Genomic DNA, 27,677 nt, shown 5'->3' on the forward strand with positions numbered 1-27,677 from the left:
AGTAGATTGGATAGGAACAAGACTGTTTTTCAGCAAGACAAGAAATGTGATTTATTTTCAATCCATTGGGAGATTTTGTGTTTTAGAAATTGAAAAGATCAAGCATTTAAAAAATTTGCATCTGAGGGAGATATTCTACACATTTTCAATAGCAAAACTGCTCAGTGAATCTTTCCAATTAAATCTTAGTAAAATACAGTAATTGTATTTTTAAATATGAAATCAGGTGCTTACATTCACTTGAGTCCCACTACACAGCTACACCACTAAACCCATTTATTTCCCACACTTCAGAATACCTGAATATAGTACCCTCTAAAAAATATAAAGCTATGCAATGAAAGCACCCCCATAGTCCTCGTGATGCAAATGTGATACATACAGAGAGTAACATTTTCTAGTTTTATGGGCTAACATAAAAGAGGTAATATAATTTGTTTTATTCACATATGTGTGGAAGATCAATGCAATAACTCAGAAGAGAGCCCATTACTATTAGCAGTAGTGATACTTTTACACACAGACTGTACATTTCATAGCACTGAAGATTTTTGTCAGTCAAGCCTTTATTTCCTTAGCAAACAAAATTTCTAATTAAAAATATTTTGGTTTTTTCAAAATATGAAAACTAAAACCTAATTGTGGACATATTCGTAGATATTTGAAAGCAACAGAACCATATTTTCATATTCCATTAATAAAGTCAAGAATAGCAGACAAACACTTTAACTGGACTATAGAAATGCCTATCATTTTTTAAGCACAAACCATTTTAGAAGCATAACAATACAAAGACAAATTCACCACCATAAACCTCCCCTTTAAGAAAGTACACCCAAACAAAATAGTGAAAAAGCCAAAACCTTGAAGACACAGATTTACACCCACTAACATTCACGATCAGCCTCTACCTTGTCCACGTAGGTGAGGGATTATTAAAGAAAACTAGAGAACATAGGATATTCCAACTACAAAATCATGTGTTGGTAAAGGAATATCACAAGTATGTGTGTAGAAAGAGATTTGGTGACAATTTTTAATATGCAACACCTAAAGATGACCTCCTAGATATGATTATAATCAATACAGCAAAACAAATCAAAAAACACCTTGCTGAAAGGAATTTACATGCATGTGGCAAAGATATGAGAATGTTCAATACACTTTATAAGGGAGAGATCAAGGACAAGATAATTCCTGAAGTACTTTGGGAAAAGAGGTTTCAATAAATACAGAATATCCTTCTGTAAGATCTCATGGGCAGTTAAGCCTACAGAAAACAAAGGAAAAGGTAAGAAGGATACTAGTGAATGCTGTTCAGGGATAAGACAGGTAACATCCCAGCTGGCACAACTCAGAGTTCTCCAGTGACTTTAACACAGGAAAGTCAGGCAGAAAGATCAAAATAAATGAGGTATTTCTGAAACAGTGTAAGCAACAAGGTATGAGCAAAGAGACAAACCCCAGAGAGCCACACATAGATGAGATGTAACTAACAATGACATCAGAAATAACATTCTAAATATGCCAAGTTTTGAAAATATGCCAAGTTTTCTCAAGAAGTTGGTTTGCAATTAAGAGCAAGCAATACCAGTAGATGATGCCTTACCAAGAATACCAGTAGATGATGCCTTTCAAGAAAAGGTCAGTTGCAGTCAGACAGCAAACCCAAGTAAAACCAGCAGTGAAAATTGTTGTCTCAACTAGAGAATACCTGAATGAGGTAAATGTTTGGTGCTCAATTGGCCTGACAATAGTGAGCTGAGGATACTGTGACAACGAATAATCCCAGAGTTATAACAATTGTTTCACCGATATTGGGTGGGGTCCTGCAAGACTAAAAAAAGTTTTGTGTTGTTTAAGAAGCAGGAAAAAGAAAAATTAGAGAGTAGTCTGCTTAATCCCAACAAACAGAAAAAATACTGGCAGAACATTTACATTTTTATATATACACACACAATTTCCTACAAGAAAACAAGGAGATGAGTAACAGCTGATTTGGATTTGTTCTAAACAAATCATGTCAAAGCTATTTTTTTCTTGCAATGGCAAAGTAACAGGACGTGTTCAGGGAGACATCGCATATTTTTACTTTTGTAAGAACTCCAGTGCTGTTCCATGTGAGCAATTTCTTAAGGAAAACAGGCAAGCACACATTCAGAAGATACTATTATATATTGGAAAGCTATATTCTGAAAGCCATTCATTGTCAAAATGGTAAATGTATTGATGGGCATTCCTGAACTGTGTACTAGCTAACATTTGCTTTAATGACCAATTTAATAGAATAAGACTGCAAAGCATATTTGCAGATACGAGTTGCTGCAAGGCTGCTTGAGGACAGGATGAGAATTCAAAGTAAGTTTGACAAATTGGAGAAACAGTCTAAAAAGAATACATTTCAAAAAATTTAAAGATGAAATTCCACAGCTAAACTACAAAGAGAAGGAGACACAAGTGAATAGATTCTTCAGAAAACACTGAAATTCACAATAGCTCATGCCCATAAAAGAATTGACAGTGTCATGGTGTTTTGAAATAAACAGATATTCCCTGGGGATGTGAAAAGTCCTGGTCTGTAAAACAGGTTGTTTCTACTTATTACTGGAAAGGCTTCAGCTGCATTCCTGGGTCTACTTTGAGGAAGATAGTCAACTGAAGAGAGGAACGCACAAAAAAAATTAGAGGCCTGGAAAAACATGACTTATGGCAAAAAACAAAGAATTGAGTTATTAAAGTTGGAGGCAAAGAATTGTAGGTCATGGCAATCCAAATAACTGGAAGTAGCTGCAAGAAGGAAATAATTGTTCTCTACACAAAGGAAAAATAGATAAAAGATGATAGAACGCAACTGCCACAAAAAGAACTGGATACTAGGCTGAACACTGGGAAAAGACTGCTAAGGTCAGGGCTTCTAAGGCCCAAAAATATATTTGCTGTAGTTTTTAAGGGAAGATTGGACAAACATCAGTGGAGATTGATTTTGGCATAGTTAACCCTCAGTCGGAAAAGAGAATAGATCAGGTGACCAACGCTCCTGCCCACTCTGTTTCCTATGGTTCTGTGATTACAAAGGAAAATTCAATCCCCCAACCTAGGAAATGTCCAAACATCAGGAGTTGCCACTTCAGCTTCAAAGAGAAAGTGGGATCTGAAAGTGATGCTCACCATTTGTATGCAAATGAATTCTCTCACCTCTTTTCCCCAGCCATCACACAATCCCTCCTCCCACCCCCACTTCTTGCCTCCCCTCCACCTCCACTTCCTTAGGCTGGGCTAGGACAAAACACAGCCCCTTTCCACAGCCCTCTCCCAGGAATCTACACACATTCTACCACACAAGTCCTTGTGCATAATGCCACATCCCCAAAGTGGTGCCTTGGAGCCACTAAATATGCAGAAGCCAACTTTGTGTGCCACAGATCACACGTGGGCTCCAAGGAGTACCAAGGGGAGGGCCGTATCCTCTCCCTCCTACCTCCCCCAAAGCAGCCACACGTCAAGGAGAGGAAAGGAAAACCCCCTTGCACTATGCAAAGTGACTTTACATCTCCACAGTAAATTATGCTAATTAATGTAAAAGTAAAACAGCTCAAGGCTATTCCAAAGGACACAACTACTTCAGGTCCTCAGCCCTGCTCTGAATTATTCCAAGGCTTAGTCAGAAATTGTCCCCAGAAACATTTTTGCATCAGAAAAAGGTTTGTGTTCCAAAGTGAAGTAGTGCCATACGTTTATGTTTTCAAAACCAATTAATCTAGAAAGAGGAAAATTCTACATTTGATCAAAGAGCATAATGAAATATTTTTTTGCATTTCAGGTTTTAATTTGAGAAGGAAAAAAATGATTTAACCTAAATGTAATCAAGCTGTTTTGTGAAAAATAAAATGGTTTCCAGCAGATGTGTCCCATGTATAGAAATTTCATATCTCTGAGACCTCAATTTGTCAGATTTGGTTTACATTGATCACTGCATTTGAGAGGTATTGAGGAGAAACTAAATAAGATAGTGAGACTCCATAGCTGTAATTTCTTTTAAAAGTCAGCCTCAAAGTTAAAAGCTAAATTATGTAAATAATTAGTATTTCAGTAACATTTTTCTTCTGTTAAACCAAAACCAGAATTTTTTTTTCAAAACAGTCAAGTCAGCTCAAGAATTGTCCTTGATAAAGAATATCAAGCCACTTTTTTATCATGTGTGCCATAGCCCACCTATGGCTTTTCAACTGAAGTATTATTCTAAAACATGAATATACAGAGCCAGAGATCCAGAGCTCAGTTCTCTGAAAGTAAAGAAATCAGACAAGTAAACCTAAATAAAATGTAACTGGTGGAATAATGGGTGCCTAAGGGGATATTATTTAGAGATCCATTATTTATATGGATCATATCAGCCTGCTGGCTGAGGTACATCTGAGGCAATAAGTACTATGAGAGGAGGAAAGAAACACTTCCTGGTTTAAATCACTTTTTCTTGAAATTACTCTGGCACCATGATTTGGTAAAGTACCATTAGATGAGCATTGTTGCGAAGTCATCTTAAGATGGACATTCGAGATAATTAAATAGAGAAAAAATAGAGAAGAAATATTTTGAGAGTATGTAAAATTCCAGTGAATAGTGCTCATTGAAAGCATGAATAAACTATATTTTGAAGGAAAAGAATCATTAGCTTCAGATACAGAAAGACAGACCAGTTAAATAACATCCTGCAAATGGATGGAAGTTACAGCTGCAGTAACACGGCTCAGAACCCAACTGCTGGTGCTTTCCATTTCTGACAAAATCAGAACTAAGCAGAAACAGCTCCTTTCATTTGTCTTTTCAAAAAAAAAAATTTGACTGAACAGAGAAGCCTACAGACAGCAATTTCTGGGAAAAATTAAGCACCCCAGATTACCATCTCTTTGAAGCAGGAACTGTCTATACCCATGTCTAGGACTATGTATAGTGCCACAAGATTCCAATTGATAACAGAGGTTTCCAGGAATGCTGTATCACAAAAAAACCTTACATAAAGGCAGTTGGTAAACACAAAAGTCATTGCAAGTCCCTAGAAGCCCAAGTCCAATAGAACTACAAGCACAGAGATTTAGCAGGTAGCTACTGTGTGATTTCAAAGCAGCTAGAATTGCCTGGCATTGCCTCTGAAAACTGCAAAATTCTAATACCGTAGAAATCTGCTTTAGAGAAGACGGTCAATAGATTGCAACAAAATGTACATATTTGACTCAAATAGTAGGTACAGAACCTCAGCAAATGATCTGTTAGGGTGATCAAGGAGTCTACAGCCTCAAGGTCTTGTTCACAAAGCAGGCAAGCCTGGCAAGTATGGGCAAGTACAACTTCTCAAAGCACACTTAGGAACCTACAAACTCTTTGGAGTTTCCAAGTTTTCAAGGTCTGCAAAAATAACACATAGTTTGCGATTTCTTTAAATTAATAGACTGCAAAATATGTATGAAGTATTCACAGAGATTTTTTTTTCCCCTCGAGCAAAGCCATATTTATTTAAAGATGCTCATAAAACTCTACTAGCCACTCCTCAGAAAACCTCCCATTTCTTGAACGGGGCTGCTTGGAAGGATAATAGGGATAGTTTTCACACATCCTTGGCCTTAAGATTCTGCAGCTGTGTGAACTGAGGTGCATCTTCTTCAACTTTTGAATAGTTTTCACAATCAACATCAAATAATTTGCAACTTAAATTCAGATATTCGTTCTGATATTAATTAGTTGTGTTTCTTAAAAGTCACTCACAGGATGCAATTTTCAGTCAAGCCACCTCTGTGTTTCAAATTCAAATAACTCCAGATGAGTAACAGACTGAATATGGAACACACAGCTTTACCAAACTGATTAATTTGGAAGACGTCAGGTATTGTTTTGATTATACAAAACTGTGTGCCAGCTATAATTGCAATATATGACAGATCTAATACCACTTCTTGCTTTCTAGATGTCCATTTTGCCCTATTCAGAGCAGTTTTTACTACTATTTAAACAGGGTCAGAGAAGACCTTAAATGAATGGAAGAATACCAAAAAAATACTCTTCACAGGATAGTATATCCTTTTCTTACCCCTTCCCTTCAGGGTACTTTTTTTTTGCTGAACAGGACCTCTGTTTGGCTATGATGTGCCCCTAAATTAATATATATAAGCTCTCACAAGATGTCTTGAAAGCCCCTCATTCCTGTAAAATGGCTTACTCCAGGCTTTTTTTCAACTGCATATCTGCCTTTTCCTTTGCTTTGGGGATCAGATTTATTTTTTTTTTTGGTGTGGAGTGAAACTGGCATAAGCCAGTAAAGATCACTTTCTACCTTTCCTGTTTCATGATACAGAGTTGAACAGCCATAGTGGTTCACTGTTTTTTATGGAGTTAAAAGAAAGCATTGTTATGAATAAAAGACAGGATTCAGCAATTCCTTGGAAATGGTGCAAGATGGAAGAAAATAAATACTTTGGCAAGTGCAAGGTGAGTTTGAGTGGGGAGGGGTTAAAACTGAATGAGGCTGGAGCAGGGTTACTCTGCCTTATTAGTTTGGTTATATTCTTGCACTGCGACTAATCAGAATGCCTCATATATGATTGTGAGTACTGAGCAAATAGCACCCTTCCTAAAATTCTGTTCTATAAAGTGTTTGCTCAAGGCATTTTGAGACAACCTCCTTATAAACCAGGGGTTTTTTGTTTTTTTCATACCTCTTGGGTTATCACCGATGATGCTGGTTTTGCCATTCCAGTACCAGAGCAGCAAGGTTGCATCCCGGGATCCTGAGAGGATGTAACAATTCCCTCCAATGTAGGACTCGGAACGAGCCAGACAGGTCACAACATCCCAGTGGCCAAACACTACTTGCATCAGTTTACCTGGAACACAGCAAATTGATTCTTTAAAAACTACCCTCTTATTCTAAGACAAAAAAAAAAAAAAAAAGAAAAGTATTTTAGAAATATTTCCTCTATCCAAAAAATAAAAAACTTCAAAATAGAACTGTAGTGGCATGTACTAGTTTTTCTTTATTTATTTGATGGGAACTTAATTAAAAGTGCAGTAGTCCATACAATCCATACCAAAAAAATTCTTTCAGTCCCTCAATATTATACTTTATTCAAAAGTCTAACTGTTTTGCTGAAGCCCAGCAATTGCAGATCTTGAAGAAGCAGGATAAAGAACACACACACACTTTTCTCACGCACTTACTCAGCCCCTTCAGGTAGCCAGGGCCAGGACAAATCATTCACCCAATCACACTTTGGTGAAGTGTGATGCCTCCAATGTGTGACCCTGGCTTTCTCAGCCTAAATGACCATTTGTTCTTTGGGCTGACTAAAGAACAAGGAGGAACAGAAGGGAAAAAGTCATGGCTTTGGAAGGATTGACAAGACAGGCCAAAAAAAGGAGCAGGAAATACAGACTACTGCATTTCTGAATATAAATAAATAAAAATAAAATTAAATGTTCTGAAAAGCATTTAAACATAATAAGTAACACAGATCAGTGTTGGGACTTAAGCACATTTTTATAAAATATTTTGTTTCATGAATTAAAAACTATTGGTCCCTTAATATGGGTAATAGGGAACAATTCACAGCCTCTTTTTAAACAATAAAAAAGCACTGTATTTGTATCCAGTCACTAAAAAACAATTAATGACACTAAAAGACTTAAGGGAGTGGTTCTAAGTAAAGAACAAAAATAGAGTTTACAGTGTTATTTATAACAAGATCAAAAAGGTAATTTCATTAAAGTGAAGAAAACCAGAAAAAAACCATGACATACATATGAATTTCTGCAAAAAAAGAGGGGAAACTACTTTAGTACATGAAGAAAAAATAAAATAAAAAGATGCAATTTAAAGGAAACCTGTACATCAGATTCAAAATCAAAATCAAAGAACTTATAAGCCTGCTCTAACCTTCCAAGGGCAATTGTGAGATGAAGCACTACCACATGAGCTGTTTCTGAGTGGACAGAGCAAACCCCTGGCTGCACTCTTACTGTGCATACCCACCTTGTAGACTAAGGGTGAGTAAACTCAGGGATCAAATAATTACGTGATATATTTTTCAGTTGTGTTGACATTACCTGGAGTAATTTATACTTCTAGAATGCAAGTTTATGCTAAAAACATCACTGAGTTATAGAGATCACCTTCTCAATTATTTCTAATTTTATAGGTTATGTTCTAGAAAACAAGCATTTTACAAGATTATTTCTGCCTGGTTATTTTTATTTTGTTTTGTACAGCCTAAGATTCAATGAATTTCATCAAAACAAGAAATAAGATTTTGCTATTTTATATTGCTAAAAAAAATTACTAATTTCATAAGAGTTGCTCAAACTTTCCTGTTTCCTCTAACATGAGCTGTCCTCTCTATACAGCAATATCAAACTTTTTCAATTGCACTCAGATACCCCTTTCTGACAGAACAAATTTTCTAGTTAATGTTTTATTTGACAGCTGCGCTACAAATAATTAAAAGAAAAATAAGACTCAAGTCTGCAGTACTGAAGCTAAAACACTGTCTAGAAGTCATTCCTACTGCTGGAGGAAGGTTTTATTGTGCTTCTGCTATATTGGCTATACTGATAACCCATGATTCAAGTTGAAAGTATTTCCTATTAAAAACAAACAAACAAACCAAAAATCTGATAGGAAAATGTTTTTTTTTTTTTTCTGCAAGTGCTAAAACATAATTGAATTCAACACTTGTGATCACTTGCCTTCATGCATTACTGATCACATCATCTTTTCCCCTTGATGTTCCGTTGATTTCAAAATATTTCCCTACTTTATTCTCATTTCAATTTAAAGCAAAGTAAACTACATCTGAATTCACTTCATTTAAGCTAGAGTTGCTATATTGACAAACAGGAGAAACAAATCTGAAACTTTTCTGACGATGGCATTTTGGTTTATACCCTGATTAGTTATGGTAATAACAAGGTGCCCAGTGAATCTGCCATACACAGAGGAAATAACTTAAAGAGTTATTTGTAGTTCAGACTGATACAGGACAAGGCTATCAAAACCATACAAGTTCCTCCCTTATGTGTAAAGTAAAATACATCCTTTGATATAATAGAATTATTTCTCTATTCATATAAATCAAGCACATACACTGAATATTTATTACTGCCAGCTATCCTTTCTGAAGATCCACTTTAAAATCACTGTTCTATGTAAATTTATTTTCACCAATGAGAAAATTAACCTAAGAAGGGTCTAACAAGATGTCTGTATAATGAATTGTGGGCAGTCAATATTACATAAATGGAACTTCTCCTTTATACTTAAGGGTTTAAAATTGTAAAAATGACAGAAATACTGAACTAAGCCATGAGATCTGAAGTCTTAAAAGATTTTCATTAAATACCAGTCTGTTTTGTCAGACATTTTGGTTTGCCAAGTGTGAAAAACACTGTTAACTAATATATTTAAGAAACGATGACAAACATGCAGGATATTCCCCTGGGATTAATAACCTACTGGAAAGCTTGATGGCACACACCCATTAACCACACAGGGTCATTAATCCCAAAGAAGTACCTTGCAGTGAGGTTGCTATTTCCATTACAAGATAATGAAAGGAAAAAAAAATCATAGCTAGTTTTTTCCTGGGGTACCATGGCTTTTAAATTCCTATAGCTCTTACACTGAAAGATTCTTTTCTATTTAGCATGACACATGCATGACTTCAATGGTTTGGACACACTCCAGCTGACAGACTAATTTAACTGCTGCCCATTATATTGATCACTTTATGCTATATAAAAGAATTCAGTGGCTCCAAATCAATTCTAGTATGGCATGGCTTTCCAAGGCTTTCATAGTATTCTTTCACCAGATTTCAAAATTTCTCTCTTTATTCTATGGTACTTGTCCGTATTTCCTGAAAAACCCCAGTTCTCTGGTGCTGAAAACCAACCAGAGTTAAATTCACATAAATACTTTAAGAATAATTAACTCTCCTGATATTCCAGGCTTCACACAAACTCTCACCTGGGAAAACTACAGTGCAAGAGCAGGCATCCCTGCCCTGTAAACTTGAAGTGTGAAGCTCAGTCTAAACCAGAGCTCCTTCTCCCATATGTGCTATCATTCCCCAAAAATGATAGCACATAATACATGGCAGCAGTAAGCAAGGAAAGATTTTACAAATATTATTAATAGGGGAATAAATACACATTCCACCCCTCCTCCTTTGTTTGAAATAGTAGGCTGATTAGGAACAGAAAAAATCTTTTAGGCTGTTTCCATATTTTAAAAATACATTACCTGAGTCAGTAGAGTAAACACGGAAACTCTTGTCCCAGAAGCCACAGACCAAGATGTAACGATTGTCAGAGGTGATGACAAAACACTGGGAATGCACCTGAATGCTTTGGTCTAAAAGGTCAGTGATTTGCCTCCTGTGCATACCTGTATTGCTGGCTGAACCAAAAAACATACAGACCAAGACATTTTAGCATCCACCTTCACAGAACAAAAGCACAATTTAGAAACTTACATTCACACCAAATACATTCCTCAGTTCTGTTACATTTTTTTTGTGGCAGGGACATTTTCTTCCTAATTCTACTTTAAATTCTCATTACACTTCTAGGAACAATGCTAATTCCTTGTAGCATATATTCTAAAATAGAAAAAATCCCCTTTTTAAGTGACATGAAGCTGAGAAATAAATGAAAGATTGAACACAGGCAATGGTACACAGAAATGTAGCAAGATTCCTTCCCTCCTTCTTGAAGTATAAGAAATTTAAAATTACAAACAAAGCAAAGGAATGTAATGATAAGACAATACACAAACCACACAGTATTTCAAACACAGCACACAAAGGATCGTGATTTTAAATTTTACATCAGTTGTATTTCATTGAAAGCAGTGCCATTTGAAAAAAGAAAAACTTCACTAAACATCACAACAGTTCAAATTTTTTTAAGCACGGCACAAAAATTAACCAGCTTATATCCACAATTAGCTTTAGGGTTGGGAGAAATTATTTGCCCTATTTTGATCACTTAATGTTTTATTTCCTGAGATATTTTTGCATTGGGAACCCATACAATGGACAGGAATCGATTAGTGAACACATTTGTCATTCTATATCGTGTCCTTAGACTGACAAGGTGTGCAGATATATATACAGATATATATAGATATTTATACACATACATAGGTCCCACACACATATATCATGAAAATCCTACACTGTAGGAAGAACTCTCAATGTGCTTTGTTCCTGAGGGAACCTGATTTCCATCCCAGGCAAGTAGTTTTTCCTGGTTTTGCCTGCCTGCTTGGAGCACCATTACTTCCATCCAGGTGGTCTTCCAGATGTACCTCTGTCCTGGTCCACTGCTCTTCTTTACTCTTTGTTCTTTGACTCCTTTCCATTCTCACAGGATGGAAAGCAGTCAAAGCTACCTCCCAAGCCTTGGACTGATTCCATTTACTCTGTATCAAATCTTTCATTTATTTATGCTTTTGCTATATTTAAAATGTTGATAATCTCTTGTCCATATGGGTAGCAAATAATTTAGCAAGGTGTTGCCACTTGCTCTCTGCAGGTAACACAAATGTGGCCTTCACTGATCTTGAGGCCTCTTAAAGAGTAACAGCACTATGTTATAAATGCACAGTGAACTGCTCTGTATGACAAAATAGCAGCAAAGGAACCTCAAAAGACATGCAGATCAACTAATTCAGTGAGGATAATGCCTTCAAAACACTTCACCTCAGAAAGAGGTCTAGGGTCTGTGTCATATCAGACATTGCTGTTTTATGTCTTCCTGTACACCATGAAAATGAGGAGGGCAGGAATCCCTCCTTACGACTAAGACAGCAACAAGATTCCTGCTATAACCATAAAAGTGAAATTTTGTGGTCCTCTTAGGTGCCATTTCTAGGTAAATGTGTCTAGCCACAATTAAAAACCTCTAATATTACCTACATAATTACTTGCTTGCACCCAATGATTCTACTTAGCAATGACAAAGAAAGCCTTAAACCTTTTAAACTATGTCCAGTGTAATCACAAGGCTGATTTGAGATCTATTGTAGGAAGAGAATATTAAACCATTTTTCAGAATGTGAACATTAACTTTAAAGGTCTCTGTACCAATGTGATTTGGGGTTTTTTGCTGTAATATTTATTTACACTTCTAAGATCTACTCGATACCAGATTTTGAAGCAGAGCACAAATTTCCTGCTCCAAACATTTTTTGGATAAAATCTGTTTCAGGAAGGAAAGGAGAGTTACAGCACATGTCTGCCTCATAGTAACTATTGCATTATTTAGATGAGGATTGATTTCAGAAACTTGGGAAAAATACTTTAATTTTATCAGATCTATAAAATGGTTTCATATGCCCCCACTGTACCTAATCCTAGAGCTTACCCAGCAAAATAGCTACACAGGAAAAGTCTGGATCTACAGACAATAATATCACACTTCCTACTGGAATGTGCACATTAGTTTTGAAATGAATTCTCACTGGCTGACAGACCTGTCATTCTAACCTATCCAGGCAAGCTCATCTTTGCTCTGATTTTTCCATGCTTGGCCTCACCACTTTTCCAATTAAGCCACACTGAAACATCTGGGTTTTAAACTAAGCTCAAAGTCTAACAAAATTGGAGGGGCACAGAATCCTGTCTTCTTTGCTCCTATCCTACAGCTAGTTTGTGTTTTGGTGTTAGGTACTTGAGTTTTTCTTTTGTCATCATGTTTAAGGTTCCATTTGCCATTCTACAGACTCCAAATATGCACCCCCCAAAGTTGGGCCTGTAATGAAAGAACTGACCAAACTCTAACCCTGCTAATTGAAAAATCAGCTCTATATAAACTGATAAACCTCTATAATAAAAAGTCATGAATTGCATCTACTACACTGACTTATTAAATAAAGGAGAGACATTCGTCCACTCCTTTTTAATAAAAGAAAAACACATACAAATTTAACTGGTGAAGCTGATCAAAAGATGCAATACCCTTGAAAAATGAATACTAATATCTCAACACTAAACCAGAGCGGGCAATATATTTCAACTTTGAAGCTGCTTTGCAATTACACATTAATCCCCTCAGCCTGAACAGCAGGTCTATGAAGAAAGGATTGATCTCCTTTAATGATGGAACCCTAGCACCATGGTTTTATTTTTCACAACACGGTGCAGTTAAGAACCCCACTGTTATTATGAAAATTTCCTCAGCAAAGGAGCTCCATCACATTACCAGTGCACCGATTCATCATAACGCGCCTCGCTCCTGCTCATCAACAAGTCTGAGTGATGAAAAGATCCAATATTATCCTGACAGTACTTCATGCACATTCTCAATCACACATTATTACAGCATCCATATTAATTTTCACTGACACGCGTCCTAGGCCTGTTCAAATTAGGCAAACCAACGAGGGGGAGTTGATGAAATACCAGCATAGCCACAGCTCATTGCATTCCAATTTGCATGCAAATGGTTTATCAGGAAAATTCCATTCCCAGCAACCAGCAAGTGAAAAACAACCGTAATCTACACTTCAGGGCCACCATACAGAGCTTAATGAATCGCAAAGAGAGAAGGAAGTGACAGACCTATGAGAGGATCGATTTCCACTGGCAGCTGGTAAGGCTGGTCTTGTACAGCACCTTGATGAGCTGGAATTCAGGAAAGAAGATTTTAAAACTTTGCATTTTTTTTTAATACATGAAGCCACATATATTTTATAAATCAAAGCTATGCCCTTTTTTTTAGCTATTCAAGATTCTTCTGCATCAATTGAATGAAAAACAAAAAAAAATCCAGGTGCTTTTGCAGGCTGCTTATTAAACATTTATTTTAGATTAGGGCTATTCTGAATGTATGCCATCAGCAGCAGCTCTGGTCCTGAGCCATAAGCTCTAGCAGATGCTTTACTGGCAACCTCTCCTGTCGCAACAAAACAAAATTAAGTGGTAAAGAGGACTGAAAACAAAATGTGACAACCATCTGCTGACTGTAGCAAATACTATTTTCCTCTTTACTTTTTAAAGGACTGCTTTGAACAACTGAAGCACAAAGGACTTTTTTTTAAAAGTCAATTTATGATACAGAGAGGGAAATCTCGTAGTCATCTCATAGTCAGCTAGTATTTAAGGTCCATCCTTCACCAAAACCCACTTATTAGCGAGTTTGCTTAGAAGTTAATATATTAATTCTGCCAACCCACATTTGATCTGGGCACCTGGCATACCAGTAAAAGTTTATGTACTGAATTCTCCTGCAGGGGTAAAAAGAAAACCTTTTTTTTCCCCACAGCTTCACTACAAGGAAACAAACAAACTGTTCTCCAGCCCCTAACCCCCCCCTCCCCCACACCAGCAGCCTGCTTGGAAGAGAAACAAGAAATAATGGCTAAATACTTACACATATGATTTTTCTACCTACCATCCACAGCTTAATATAAAAATTAGTGTCAACACAAGGATTTCTTAAATAACTGTTTAATAAATAAATTCAAAGTTCTACTGCAATGAAACACCAACATAGAACAAAACAAGAAATCCATGTGACAAAAAAGAGCATCCTGCTGGCTACCAGAGCCATTAGATGTCAGCAAAGCCACCAAATTCATATTCAAAGGCAGGAATGGGCTTTTTAATTACACATTAGTGACAACTGGTCACTTGGCAACTTAACTTTTTTATCATGATGCCTCATTAAGAAAGACAATGCTAAGCCCACAGCAGGGGATATGGAGCAGTAATGATACCTGCCCTCTCATCCTAGGAGATCCCATTTTGGTATAAAATTGGAAGTCAACAATAGCAAAGGCTCAGGAGTCCACAGACAGATATCTTAAGCACAGTACTCTATTAAACAGCCTGCAAATGATGCGTGCTCTCACAGAAGTGGGGTGAGGTGAGTTTTTGTGGAATATTTATGGTTAGCTTCTGTTTGTCTAATGGCAAGACAAGTGCAAAATGCCTCTAAATGAAAAAATAGCAACTCAAAAGCACAGCTTACTGTTCTCCCTTTCAGAGGTGAGGGAAAGCCTGAAAAATCTGAAAGCTCTGCTCAACTCAAACCAGTTATTATTACACTCACCAAACTGGTTGCTTGCTCATGGATCATCAACCAGCAGAATTCTGTTGAAATCAAAACCAACTCCTACCACTTTTGAACATTTTCTTTTTCCTGTGAGCTGTATGTTCACAAAGGCTATTTTTTAAAAGCCTTGACTATTATATGCCCACTGTCACACATCCAAGGTATGAGAGGATATTGTCATCCTCCTTTCAAAGAAATCTCAGGAGCCCTGTAAATAGTTCTTGCTTGCAACTTGTTATCTTAGACAAGTCTCCCTTCCCCCCTTCCTTCCCACCTTTCTCTTGAAGTGTTTCTCGGGCGGGTGAAATAATACATAGATGTTTCTATTTGAGAGGTAATTTGTAAGAATTAGGAAAAAGTGTGGGAGTCATCTGGCTTTTTTCAAAAAGCAATCAAAGACCATGGGTCAAGATTTCTTAGTAGGAATTTCAACCATGTAAGTGTTTCTCTGATGCGAGTATCTTCTATTTAAGTTATTTTAGTGGAAGGTCATTTTTCCCCCCTTTCTTAAAAAGCCTTTGACCAAATATACTGCACTGCACCAAAATAAACTTCCTTTGACAGCTTGGGCCTAAGACTGTCATAGTCAAGGAAAGGAAGATGGATGTCTTTAAGATTGGAGAATATCAGAATTAAAAGTGGAATTATATTCTCAAGTACAGCACACTTTTAAAGGCAAATTAATTTTATTAGTTGCTGTGCAAATGTTTATTTTGTTTTCCTTTCATACTGACAATACATAAGCACTTACTAAGTAACTTTGCCTTGTTTAAGATAAAATTTCCCATATATTCCATTTTCTAATTCTCATGGGGTGGCTTTAACAGCAGAATATCAAGTTTTTAATCAAGAAAAAACTGGCAGAGAAGATTTCAGGCAAGTTCTACATGCTTTAAAACTGTCGTTGACATGATATGGTTCAGGCTCCCAACAGACAGGACAACAAATTTAAGAGGAAGAGTGTGCCTTTACTGTGACTAAATAGTAATAGACTGTTTTTGTCTTCTTGCACAGTGCCTGATGGCCCGGAAAGAAACATATTGTTTTTACAAACCTTTGGTGTGCTACATATCTTGCTGCAATAGCTCAAATTACCTTTCCAAGGAGAAACTAAGCCCACACGTGAAGAGCCAGCTGTGCCAATGAACTGGATTTGCTTTTTCCACTTTAAACCTACAACAGTTCTGCAGCAAATTGTGACAAGACAAGACAAGTGCTGCTGGATGGCAGGGGTTTCTTAGGCTCCTTGCTTTAATGTACTTACCAGGGAGGCTGTGCCACTTGTTCACAGCAAAGAGCCTGTTGGCAGTGACCGTGATCACAGCGGGAGTGGCCAGGCCAGGCTGGGTGTTGGCAGCCACGTGAGTGACCGGGGAGTTGGACGGGAACTTCAGGACCATGATAACATCCTGTTGGGCTTGCTCTGTGAACATCAAGGGGCTCTGCAGGAGGAGATACTGTTGAGTGCACACAACAAGAACCCAAATACATGGGAAAAGAGAAACATGGGGAGGAGAAGAGACAAGGACAAGAGAAGGAAGATTGAATTAAAACCCACGAGATCCGATAGAAGCAGCAGTAGAAAAGCAAATGTAATAGTAAGCGGAAAGGCTTGTGGAAATAACATTTTAGGCAGAAAACCCTCCCTGCACCCTTTTAATCTTAAGGCTTTGATGAACACAGGGTGTCTGTACACAAACTTTGCTATAGATCACAGCAGATTAAAAGTTTTCAGTCGCCTATCTTTACCAAAAGAATTCTCCTTCATATCTGCAGCGACAGCATTCAAAGAAAGCAATGCCAAACCAGGAGGGAAACACAAAAAAATAGTGAGCAAAAGAAATTCCTGCTCCCAGAGATTGTCTCAAGTTGCATTAAATTGGCAGACTGTAATTCTTTACAAGCCAGATGAGAACATGAAAGAACATTAAAATAAACAGATACACACATACACTAGATATATGTTCTGTGTATATTTCTGGTGTACAAAATAAGATTTATGAATGCAAAGTAGAAGACTTCGCTGCAAATGTGTTTCAAAAGACAAACATAATTAAATACACTTGTAAAGAATACAAAGTGGACGTGATTACAGACACTATCCTGCATTGTTTCCAGAAATGCTAAAGGGAGGGAATGAATCCAGACTCTCATTTTCAACATAATTTTTAGGTTTTTGTTTTTTTAGTTTAGTAAGTTTAAAAGTTTATTAACTTTTTAACTAAGTTCTCGAAGAATACTGCAAACATCAAAACAAAATATTGAGGATGTCGATTTCAAGCGTGAGGAGAAAAAGCAACATCTGATGGGTTTATGACTGCATAGTACATCTGAAAAAAAAAGAACCCCATTGAAATGCAGAGGTACAATCATCATGGTCACCAGTAGCCACATTGCTGAAGTATTTGTAATTTTCTAATAACCAAATTAGAATACTAATAAAGTGTCCTTGGCTATTCTCCACCTGCAATATTTCATTACATATATGTGTATGTAAGTGCATACATTTAATGTATATTTATACAGAACTAATAAAAAAATTAAATACATTTGCATTTTTATTATCACTCCTTTTAAAAAAGTTATTAAGAGTACTTAGAAAAACGTATTGCCCTATGAATTCCTATTTACAGTCTTGCATAAAGGTGTAAATAAAAGCAACTAATAAGCTACCCAGACACCCTTCTGAGCAAGTGGCTAAAAGCCAATCAATATTATGAGTTAATCCTCCCTGGATGCTCATTCAATTAAAGGTGTCAGTAATGCCTCATCTGATGTGGCCTCAATTAAATCCAGCTATCTGATGGTTGAAAACACAAGGGGATACAGCAACAGCAGCAAAACCAGACAAATAGGCAGCCTTCGTGTGACTGCTAATTACTACACCTGGTGTATATTATGGCTTGTGCACTTAACACAGCACGTGGTAACTTCCAATTCAGCTGCATTCATGCACACATGCACACAAAAACAAAACTCAGTAAATAATGCAACTAGAAATAATTCAAAATTATGACAGGAAAAATATCCCTACTGTATTTCAGCTCCAGAATACTTTTAAAACCACTTAATATAGTGCTATTATGAAAACATGTATTTATATCCACAAAACCAGCAAGCGAAGAACTAAGGGCTTTTTTTTCTGGGTGTACCCCAACCCAAAAAACCACAGGAGTTAGAAACAGCTAACTTCTTAGATTTTAACTTCTTCTATTACATACTAAATCTTGACTAATTCAGCATCATGAAAAATATTACGATAAAACCACACAAACTGCTTTCTTTCTGGTATCAAATTTATTTATATAACAATGCCTCTGACTAATACGTCAATAATCAACTTCTCAGGTTGCTCCTCTTCCTGAAACAAATCCCTTTAAATGAGAGTGAGCACTCAGTGCATGGCACCATGACAGACGGACACACATATGGCAAGTGGCTGCATGAAGGAGAGTACCTGGGCTCCCCAACATCCCTGTTAGCAGGGCTCTTCTGAAACACACACACAAGTCCCTGCAGTGTCTGCTGGCCTGGGACCTGGGCATGGGGCGCAGGTAGCTGAGCAGCTCTCAGGTACAACATGTGATGCGTTTGAGAAAGGCCAGTAGCTCAGTTTATCAATGAAGTTTACACTTCTGAGACTCCTGCATCACAGGGTTTGTAAGCTACTTTGAAAACATTTCATATTTCTCTGTAATCTTTTAAACCTTCACACTTCAGATATGTTTTAAAATTAATAAATTTAGTCTGCTTGAGTAGACACATTTTCTTCTTGCATGTCCTGTATGACACGTTTTTAGTTTTTGGGGTTTTTTTTGTATTGCAGTGTAAAATGTCCACCCTAACAATAAGGGAATGTAATCTTTTGAAAACCTTGGGAATTAGCAGACCATTTGCTCCACTTGTCAGAATATCACTTAACGTCTTTAGTTCTGGACCTACGACAACAGAAATGAAATTTTAAACTAAAGGACTGCACACAAGATGATATGAAAAGTGATCAGTAATGTAATAATAGTTTGTAAAATAAAATTATATTAGACACAAGTAGAGGTAAAAGGGAATACATGTTAATGCTCACTGCCTGGATTTTATCACCCTAGCTTTACTGCAAAACACATTTAGTCACATTCTTTACTATGTAAGTTTCAGCTCATGAATTCCTAGTAATCCTGGTTTTAGGGGAAAAGCTATGCCTGGGGGAAAAGACAAGGAAGTTCCACCTCCTAAATCCGCACTTCTTGGGGAATCTGCCAAAGATTAACTAAATTGTCTCCACGATGACTGGCTCTCACCTGTACAGGTATGGTATTAACAAAATCAACTGATGAAGTGTTCTTAGATTACACTGACAACAAAAAGCTACACTAGAAATCAATGCAATCCTTTACTGCAACAAATAAAAGAAATACTTAAGCACTGCATGCAACTCCTACCAAATCATAACTCATCTGCTGGTTTTAATAACATAATTCCACAACCACATAAAAGCAAAGTGAAAGTGTCCAGTTCTGCAATGGTAAGGTAGCAAAGGAAGTGAGCACAATGGCAGGTCACAAACAGTTAACATGGCACTTACCACCTGCATGGCAGAACTTCTTGGAGGATGTGGTTCTATGAGCAGTTGGGAAGGGGTCTGTCCAAAACTTCGTATTTGAGCTTCCACAGCCTGGAAAAGGCACAGGCAGGTTTGCATGTTAAGAGGTGCTAATTACAGGCAATAGAACCATAACTGTCACCTGAAAATGTCATTCCACACTTCTGGCTTGTTTCATGTTGAAAATCAACCCCGTGTGTTCACTGTGGGGCTAAGTGCTTGGCACTGGTACTAAGAATGAGGTAATCATTTTAGTACTGTGGATGCTATTTCCATGAGAAACTCTGCAAAACCTCATCCTGCTCAATGATATTAAACAGAAACAAGCTATTATAATAAGAAACCCTCTTTCTTTTGGCTCCATTTTTCCTTTTTAACACTGGCTTATCCTGTTTGTATCATAACTCAAAACCAAAAGTTAACTTTTAAAAAGTTTCTGCAGGTATTAAGTGTTGTACATTAAACTCCATTGTTTCATTTCACAGCAGTAACTAGAAGGAAAGCAACACCGAGCTTTTATTCTTACTTCCAGGTTTATTCAAGAAGAGCAAACAGTGTTAGGACGCAGAAACTACCCACAGCAAAACTATAGGAGAACATGAAGGCATAACACAAGGGAGTTTTTAAAGTTTATCTGTATCTTCAGCCACATGCTTTAGTACTTCCTTCATTTTCTTTTCAAATGAAAATATTATGCTTAGTGATTTGTTTAATATAATTATGCTGAAACTTGTGAACTTATACTTCTTGCCCTAGGCATGTCCAACTAATTTTCCATGCTGCCACCTCTATTGGCCCACTGGTTTAAAGATAACATCAAGCAGCCAAAATTCAACAAGTTACTTCTTGTCAGCTTGGCCCCCTGCATCAGGCACAGAAACAGGCTGATAGTACAGAAAATCTCTAATCATTCAGCTTAGTTTATATCTCTTTCATTGTGAGCTTAACTAATCACCTTGCCTTTGCTGTGGGCTAGCAGGCTGTACATGGGCTGATGCCTCAGGTATTTTTCTTCTTTTTCATGGCTCAACCTTCCTCAATGATCCTTACACTTACATTTCCTGGTCTATTTCAGCCACTCCTTAAAATTTTTGAGACAATGGAGTAACACTTATGCTGGCTTTATTCTTACAAACAACTATTTTTATATAAAGACCATTAGTAGGACATTCTCCTGTTACAAAAATAACAAAGCCAAAAGTAGAATGCACCTGAGACCTTAAAATAATCATCCTCTTGATAGTAAACATGCCATCCAAAACACTTGACCTTATTATATTTGGCAGGGCTTTTGAAATATCTCAACTCACCAGAGCAGGAGTCGAAATTAGTCTGTGAACAGATTCTAACACTCTTGCTCACTCTGGGAAGGACCATAATCTTCAAAGAACTGGTGAATAAGTAAGTTATCAAAAAGCTGGCTGAAATCTGACATACAGTGTGATGCAGAGAGGACTTTTTGAGGAACAGCAGTATCATACTCATGAAACACTAAAGCTCAGTAAGACCACATGAGTCTGCTTCCTGCTGATGAGACATGCTACATTAAAATTCAAATCTGGGGGTTTGTGACTCAAGATATCAAGGGCATCACAAAACCTTTGAGGTCTCTTAAGACATGAGGCATTAACAAAGAAACTGGTCAGCAGCTCTACCCTCTCCATAAAATGCTGTTTGTTTCAAAACATCCAGATTTTAAAAAGATGCGCCCAAACTTACTTGCAAATTAAGCAGCATATTTTTACCAGCAAATGGGAATTCTGCCCTGCATTGAGGGTAGAACCAGAAGAATACAGGATAAAATATTCTTGAAACACAACTCCCATGCACTTCATTTAGAACTGATAATAAGGAAATAATGAGCTTTAGATTTATTAATTTCCTTGTAGATTGACCTATGATCAATACAGAAACTTGCATACCCAAATGCTCATTTTCAGCATTTAAATAGAGTCAGAATTTTTATCTCAACCTTGAAATCTGGTATGTCTTTTAATGCCCAATACTACCACTATACACTTACATGGCGCAAACAGTGAGGGAAAACGATCAGAAGAAACACAAGATATCACGTATTGATGCACAGTACTGCAATAAATTCATCAGAGCTCAAGCTGATGTAGATCAAGTATAAAGGACAGTACTCAACCCGCCAGTCAAGAGGCGCGCTCTGTTTTCACACAGTGTCTGTCCAAGCTGGTGAAACCACTGACCAGTGGGACAATGATTTTGCCAAACCCTGCCTCAGAGGATCACAAATTCTCCATTTTCAGTCTTAACAGACACTGTTTATGATCTAGCTTGAGTTTGTCATCTTTTCTGTTGTCTTCAGAAATCCAAAAGAAATTTGAAGGACTGTTGAGTAAAGGCAATAACACTTGGACAAATATGTCTAGACATAGTGGCTAGACTTCAGAAAAAAAATCTTCTGCATTCTTTCTGGTTACCATGAAAAAAAAAAGTAAAGGTTTCTCTTTTTAGTTTCTACATTTTGTAATAATGACCAAGAGAGTGTACTAGCAAGCCCAAATGGTTCCTTCCTTTTCCCAGATTGTATTCAAAGTCAATCCAGATGTCAGCTCCACATTCTGATGTCTCAGTCAGAAGGATCACATACAGAAGGATGCAAGATGACCTCCCCCTGTCAGCAGAAATGTGATGTTGGAGCTGGAATCAATCCCCATCTCTCAATTTATGTAACAGCAGAAAGAGCCACCAGATGCCACTCAGACTTTTGTTCAGCTTGTCAAAGAAAATCATATAGGACCAGGGAATCTTTCTCAGAGATATAATTAGTATCTCCTTTGAAAAAAAGAACCTACCTACCACTCACCTGAGAAAACACAGTAAAATGCCCATCAGTCAGAAAGTCACCATCCACTTCCTTTCTAATGAATTATAGCCCAGCCTTTTGCTGAGCTTTCTTGAAAAGAATTATTACCAGCATCAGTCAGTATTACTAAGAGACAGACAACTCCTCCAGTAGTAGAGGAAGGGCATGTGTTCTCACACTGCTGGATTCCTCTGGAGCAGACAGCCATTTACATGACTGTAGGTAGAAACATTTGGGAAATTTGCACAACCAGTTTCACATCTATTAAAGACACCATAAAACTAGTGAGACGTACATAACCTTTGTTTGAAAGACATTTTTAGCTTGACAAACTCTTATCACACTTATCACTGAAAGCAAGATGTGTGCCACAAAGTAAAACAGTATCATTCCACACTTTATTTCACTGTTTCTCAAATATCTAAGTAAAACAGCCTTTTTCCTGTTAATCGCCTACAAACCCAAAATTTTGGCAAGGCCAGAATTGTTCCAGATGCTACAACAAGAAACAATAAAATGAACAACCTTTTCATAAGTAAGAGGTAAACAACATTTACAATAATTCACACAGTATGCATCTCAAACACATATTTATGTAACACTGTATTTTGAATGTTAATTAATTTAGAAGCATGAAAGCCATAGGCAAATTTCATAAGTAAACATTTATCTGATTTTACCCATTCCTAAAAAGACTCCTAGGTCATCTCCTCTTCTCTTGGGGTGTGGGAAGGGGAAAAGGAGAATAGGGAAGCAAATTGAAAGAGGGAAAGTAAAGAACTTGAAAACTTGGCTTAGCTATAATGAAGTTCCTGGCCACTGTTTAGTATGGCTATTTCCAGTCTCTGAAGTTACCCTCTCATGTAACTGTGAAGAAAGTTAATTCAACAATATGCAGTACCCATCAAATACGGCTGTAAATTTTTTGGGAAGGAGGGTGATGGGGAGGTTGAACATATGGATGCAGTTAAGGTAAAAACAGATGTTTGTTACTTTTCTTTGCAGCAACACTCAGAAACTAAGTCAAAATTGCTTTTTTTTCATGTTTATGTCTGAAAGAACTATAAAATTAAATATGAGGGAGGGCGGGTGGAGGGGGAGCTGCAGTGAGTGTCACAGAGAAAGAATGAAACGGTCTCCAGTTTTGAACTCAAATTCTCAAATGAAGGCCCATAACAGTTAAAAGGCAAGACATACACCATTTAACTCCAGATTTAAAGACCTTTAAAGGGACTAGCTCAGAGTTGCTTTCATCATGCCTCCTCAGACACAAAACACCAAACTGAGGAGTCCAGGGGCACAGCACACCCATGTTAAAATGCATGCCTTGGTCTGAGGGTACAAGCTACAACCTCCTCATCTGCTACAAAGAGGCTGCTCTCAGCTCCTTTACAGTTTGGCACCAAAGTATTCCCAGTTACTTCCCAAATCTCTACGATTTAGTTGCCAGACATTTGAAACCCCAGGTGAAATAACAGCATGCATTGTAATATATATTCTTTCAGCACACGTGTCAGGGACAGAATACGTTTTGAGTTCATCCTCCATCTTTCTGCCCAGTATTTACGTCCAGAAAATAACAGCCCTTGCAAAAGTAATTATTTTGGCTCTCTGCCACTCCTACCTCACTTTTCAATATTCAAAAAGGTTTACACACATGTTCCTCAGTGATTTCTATTGGCTTGAGTGATATGCAATTATGATTACTTGCTTTCCCCTTCCTTCCACCCAGATGTTGCTTTAGAGCATCAGAGAACACAGACTGTTTGACAGGGAAGTTGAATGGCTCAGCGGCCAACCAAGGAGCTCCATCCCCCACGGACAGTGATTCAAATCCAGCTCCGGTAACAAGTGATCAGAAAACCCTCTCTGATCAGAGAGAGCCACTTACACCCCTACAGGAATATTCTTATTTAAATTCCTCTAGGACTACAGGAACACAGATAACACTAGCCAGAGAGCAAGCACAATTCATAACAATAGATAAAATTGCTGAAAAGAGGCACAAGATTATAAAGAGAAGCTCTTTGTAGTACCATCTCCCTTGTTTCCTAACAATCCCCATTAGATGAAGATTGTGAAAAATGGGAAAAATGCTTTTCTAACAGAGGCAATGTATATGCTGGCTGACTGTACACCTGCCCTGGGGATATTGCACTACACTTGACCCAAGGAAAAAAATACAGCACTCAAATGTTAGTATCATAAATTCACACACTCCCATTTACTATTTTAAAAATAAAATGAGCAGTCTAGTTTCTTCCTGTCAAAACAGAAAATTATTTCTCTTGTTTTGACTTCACAAATCAAACATTTTGTTCAGAATCACTTCCACATTTTGTTTTCTCGTTGCACCATTCATCAATATACTGATTTAAGAAAATTTTGTGCGCTAGTTTTGAAATCTAACAAATAGGGAAGAGAATGGAACAGAAGAAAGGCTAAGGAAAAGACACTATAAGACCAAGTTCTCTAGGTGTCATTAAACCTGACTGCAAAATGTTTGTGATGTAGCCTCTGCTAACCAAGCAAAATCCAGAAGGCGCCTGTTGCTGCCCTCTAATGCAGGTACAGCTCCAAGCCAAGCACCTCAGGGTTATGGCTCCGGAGCCAAAGCGTGGGCAGAAATACTGTCAGCAGCCCGCGGACAGGGGCCTTATTAGGGCACATGAGCAACTTGGGATGGAGCAAAAAGTGCACAACCTTTGCCTGTGTGTTAGCAAGGTCTGTAACAAAACTGGGGGCCTCATTACATTAAAAAAACGACACATACCTGGAGAAATTAAAGCCATCAAATAGAAATTCAGCTCTTTTTTTCTTCCTTCTTTGTACCTTCCTTCTAAGAAATATACCTGCTGGGTAATATATTTACCTTCTTCTTATCACCCCCCAGTTTCACCTCCTTCTGCCTGAAAATACCAGAAACTATCCAAGTTCTGAAAATACCAGAGTTGTCTGGAGATTGGTTTCTGGTCTAACCACTTGTTGTTTACAAAATCCATACTACAGATATATGGGTGGGAAGGGGTTACCCTAAGCAGGATTACTTTTTTTTCCTCAAGCTGTTTGAAATCAATATATGAATAATACATTATCCTGTTCACATTATCCTGCTCACATCAGAAAAGTGGAGAAAGGAGAACTGCATAGGATGCCTTCCACCACATCTTTACCAAAAAAACCACTAAAGCAGCTCTTAAACTACATTACGGAATTTTCTGTGAGAAAAAAGAAAAAAATGAAGTCTTTTTGTCCAGACAAATCAGTGTGACAATTACATGGCACTCATTAAAATAAAACAGGAAGTAATCACAGTTTGTGAGAATACAAATAGAAGCCCCTCAGGGCCATGCAAGTTGCCCCAGTCTGAATATATACATTCCAGGCATATTAAACAGAGGCACAGCCCGGTCTGGCTGCAATCTCCAGCTCACGCAGCTGTCCGTCTACTGCAGCGTAATCCCAGCTGCCAATCTGAAAGAAACCAGTTAGTCAGAGCAGACACAACCAACAGAAACAAATGTCACTCAATAATGTTCAGAGGCTCTGGGTTCATGGATAATTTCAAACAGTATCTCTGTCTGGAACATTGATGTGCTCATTCAAAACACCTAAATCTTTGGCTACTGGAAAGAAGCAGATAAAAAGCACTAGAACTACAAAAACAGGTCTGGTAGTACTTCAAAGAGATTGACAAAATAAAAAGGGAAAAGAGTCTAAAAGAAGAGCAAAGATCAATTTAAGGACCAGCAAATAAAACTGGCGTCAATACGAGCAAAAGCCTAAGCTGCTCTGGAATTAGTTTTTTAAAATACAACAGTTTCTGTTTTATTTGAGCACCACAACCAAAATTGCTTCCCACTTTTCTTTTCTGTGGCAGCTAAAGATTTCAAGAGACCAACTCAGTGCTTTCATTTCAAATCAATTATTATCACAGAGAAAGTAGTGGCACTGCCATGCACAATACCCTCAAACTTCAATTTCTGGCATTATTCATTTGCTTCTCTAAATAGCTAAACAATCTCAAATTTTCTTATATTAAACTTTTTCCTCTAGAAAAAAGCAATCAATTCCAATCTGTTAACAGTCCACAGAATTTCCTAAACATTGATGTCATCTCTATTTATTAAATAAAAAAGCTTCATTAAAATAAAACATTTCAATCTGAAGAAGGTTAATACACAGATGTCAAAATCCAAAATGTAGCAGTCTTTAAACTGTCTTCTCTGATCACCTTTCTGAATCTGTAACAACTGTGAGAAATAAACAATTCATTTTCTTAAGCTATGAAAAACATTTATTTAAACTCTCATAACTACTCCCTGCAAGACCAAACCTGATGTTTCCACACTATAGGTACAATGCTATATCAGGGTTTTCTACTGCAACAAATGAATTTTTTCTTGTTATTTAATAGAATGTAGCATTTAACTGAGACTTGACTTTTAGATAACTGCTTGAGGAAAACACCTCTGGCATGACCACAAGCTTTCTCACTCAAGTAGTAGCTATTTATCAAATATAACTAATAATTAAAATAACAAATTTTGGTAAATAAACACCACACACATCTACGGCCACAGTGGGAACACTGATGCCTATTTTACACACCCTGGGTTGCAGTAAGCACACTGAATGAAAATATTCCAAATAAAAATGTTTCGTTTCCCAATTACCATGATAGTCAATACAGATACCATTCGAACAGCATAAAGAGGCTGCAAATAATCAAAGCATGTTGATGACACAAAAAGTTCCTGTAGCCTCTTCACTTAAAAGTTTCTTTCAAGGCTAAATGACTTGTTGTATAACTGTAACTATTACGTACAAGTATATCTCATCCTTTCCACATATGGAAGAGGGAAAAGTAGTTTAAAAATAGAAACAATTTCTATCAAAAGGAGTTATTTTTGAAGCATTATGAATATCACTTTTATCCATACCTTATTTACCTTTCTATTACTCTTTCTTATTTAATGCTAGCCAACAAGTATGTCAGCTAAGACTGACCAGCCAGGCACAAATGAAAATGTAAGGAGCCCAGGGGGTCTCAAGACCTCTCTGGCTCTTATAGATCCTCAAGACAGGTCAAGCAAGAGGTGAGGAAACTGACTGCACTGAAGATTTCTATCCCTTGAATTT

General features: G+C 37.3%; 1 protein-coding gene across 3 annotated transcripts in view; it reads right to left on the reverse strand.

Annotated features, from left to right (window-relative positions):
- The window catches only part of LRBA (LPS responsive beige-like anchor protein), a 363,835-nt gene that overhangs the window by 19,401 nt on the left and 316,757 nt on the right, over positions 1-27,677 (reverse strand). For 2 of the 3 annotated variants that reach the window (XM_084204142.1, XM_084204141.1), the window contains 5 exons: positions 19,685-19,774; positions 16,370-16,562; positions 13,611-13,673; positions 10,289-10,444; positions 6,708-6,875 (listed from right to left, as the gene is read on the reverse strand). In XM_084204142.1, the coding sequence (XP_084060268.1) occupies positions 6,708-6,875; positions 10,289-10,444; positions 13,611-13,673; positions 16,370-16,562; positions 19,685-19,774 (670 nt within the window). The remainder of the gene's footprint in view (positions 1-6,707; positions 6,876-10,288; positions 10,445-13,610; positions 13,674-16,369; positions 16,563-19,684; positions 19,775-27,677) is intronic. The other variant, XM_084204143.1, reaches the window with a different exon arrangement.

The sequence above is a fragment of the Fringilla coelebs genome (assembly GCF_963513975.1).
Source record: "Fringilla coelebs genome assembly, chromosome: 4".
NCBI lineage: Eukaryota > Metazoa > Chordata > Aves > Passeriformes > Fringillidae > Fringilla > Fringilla coelebs.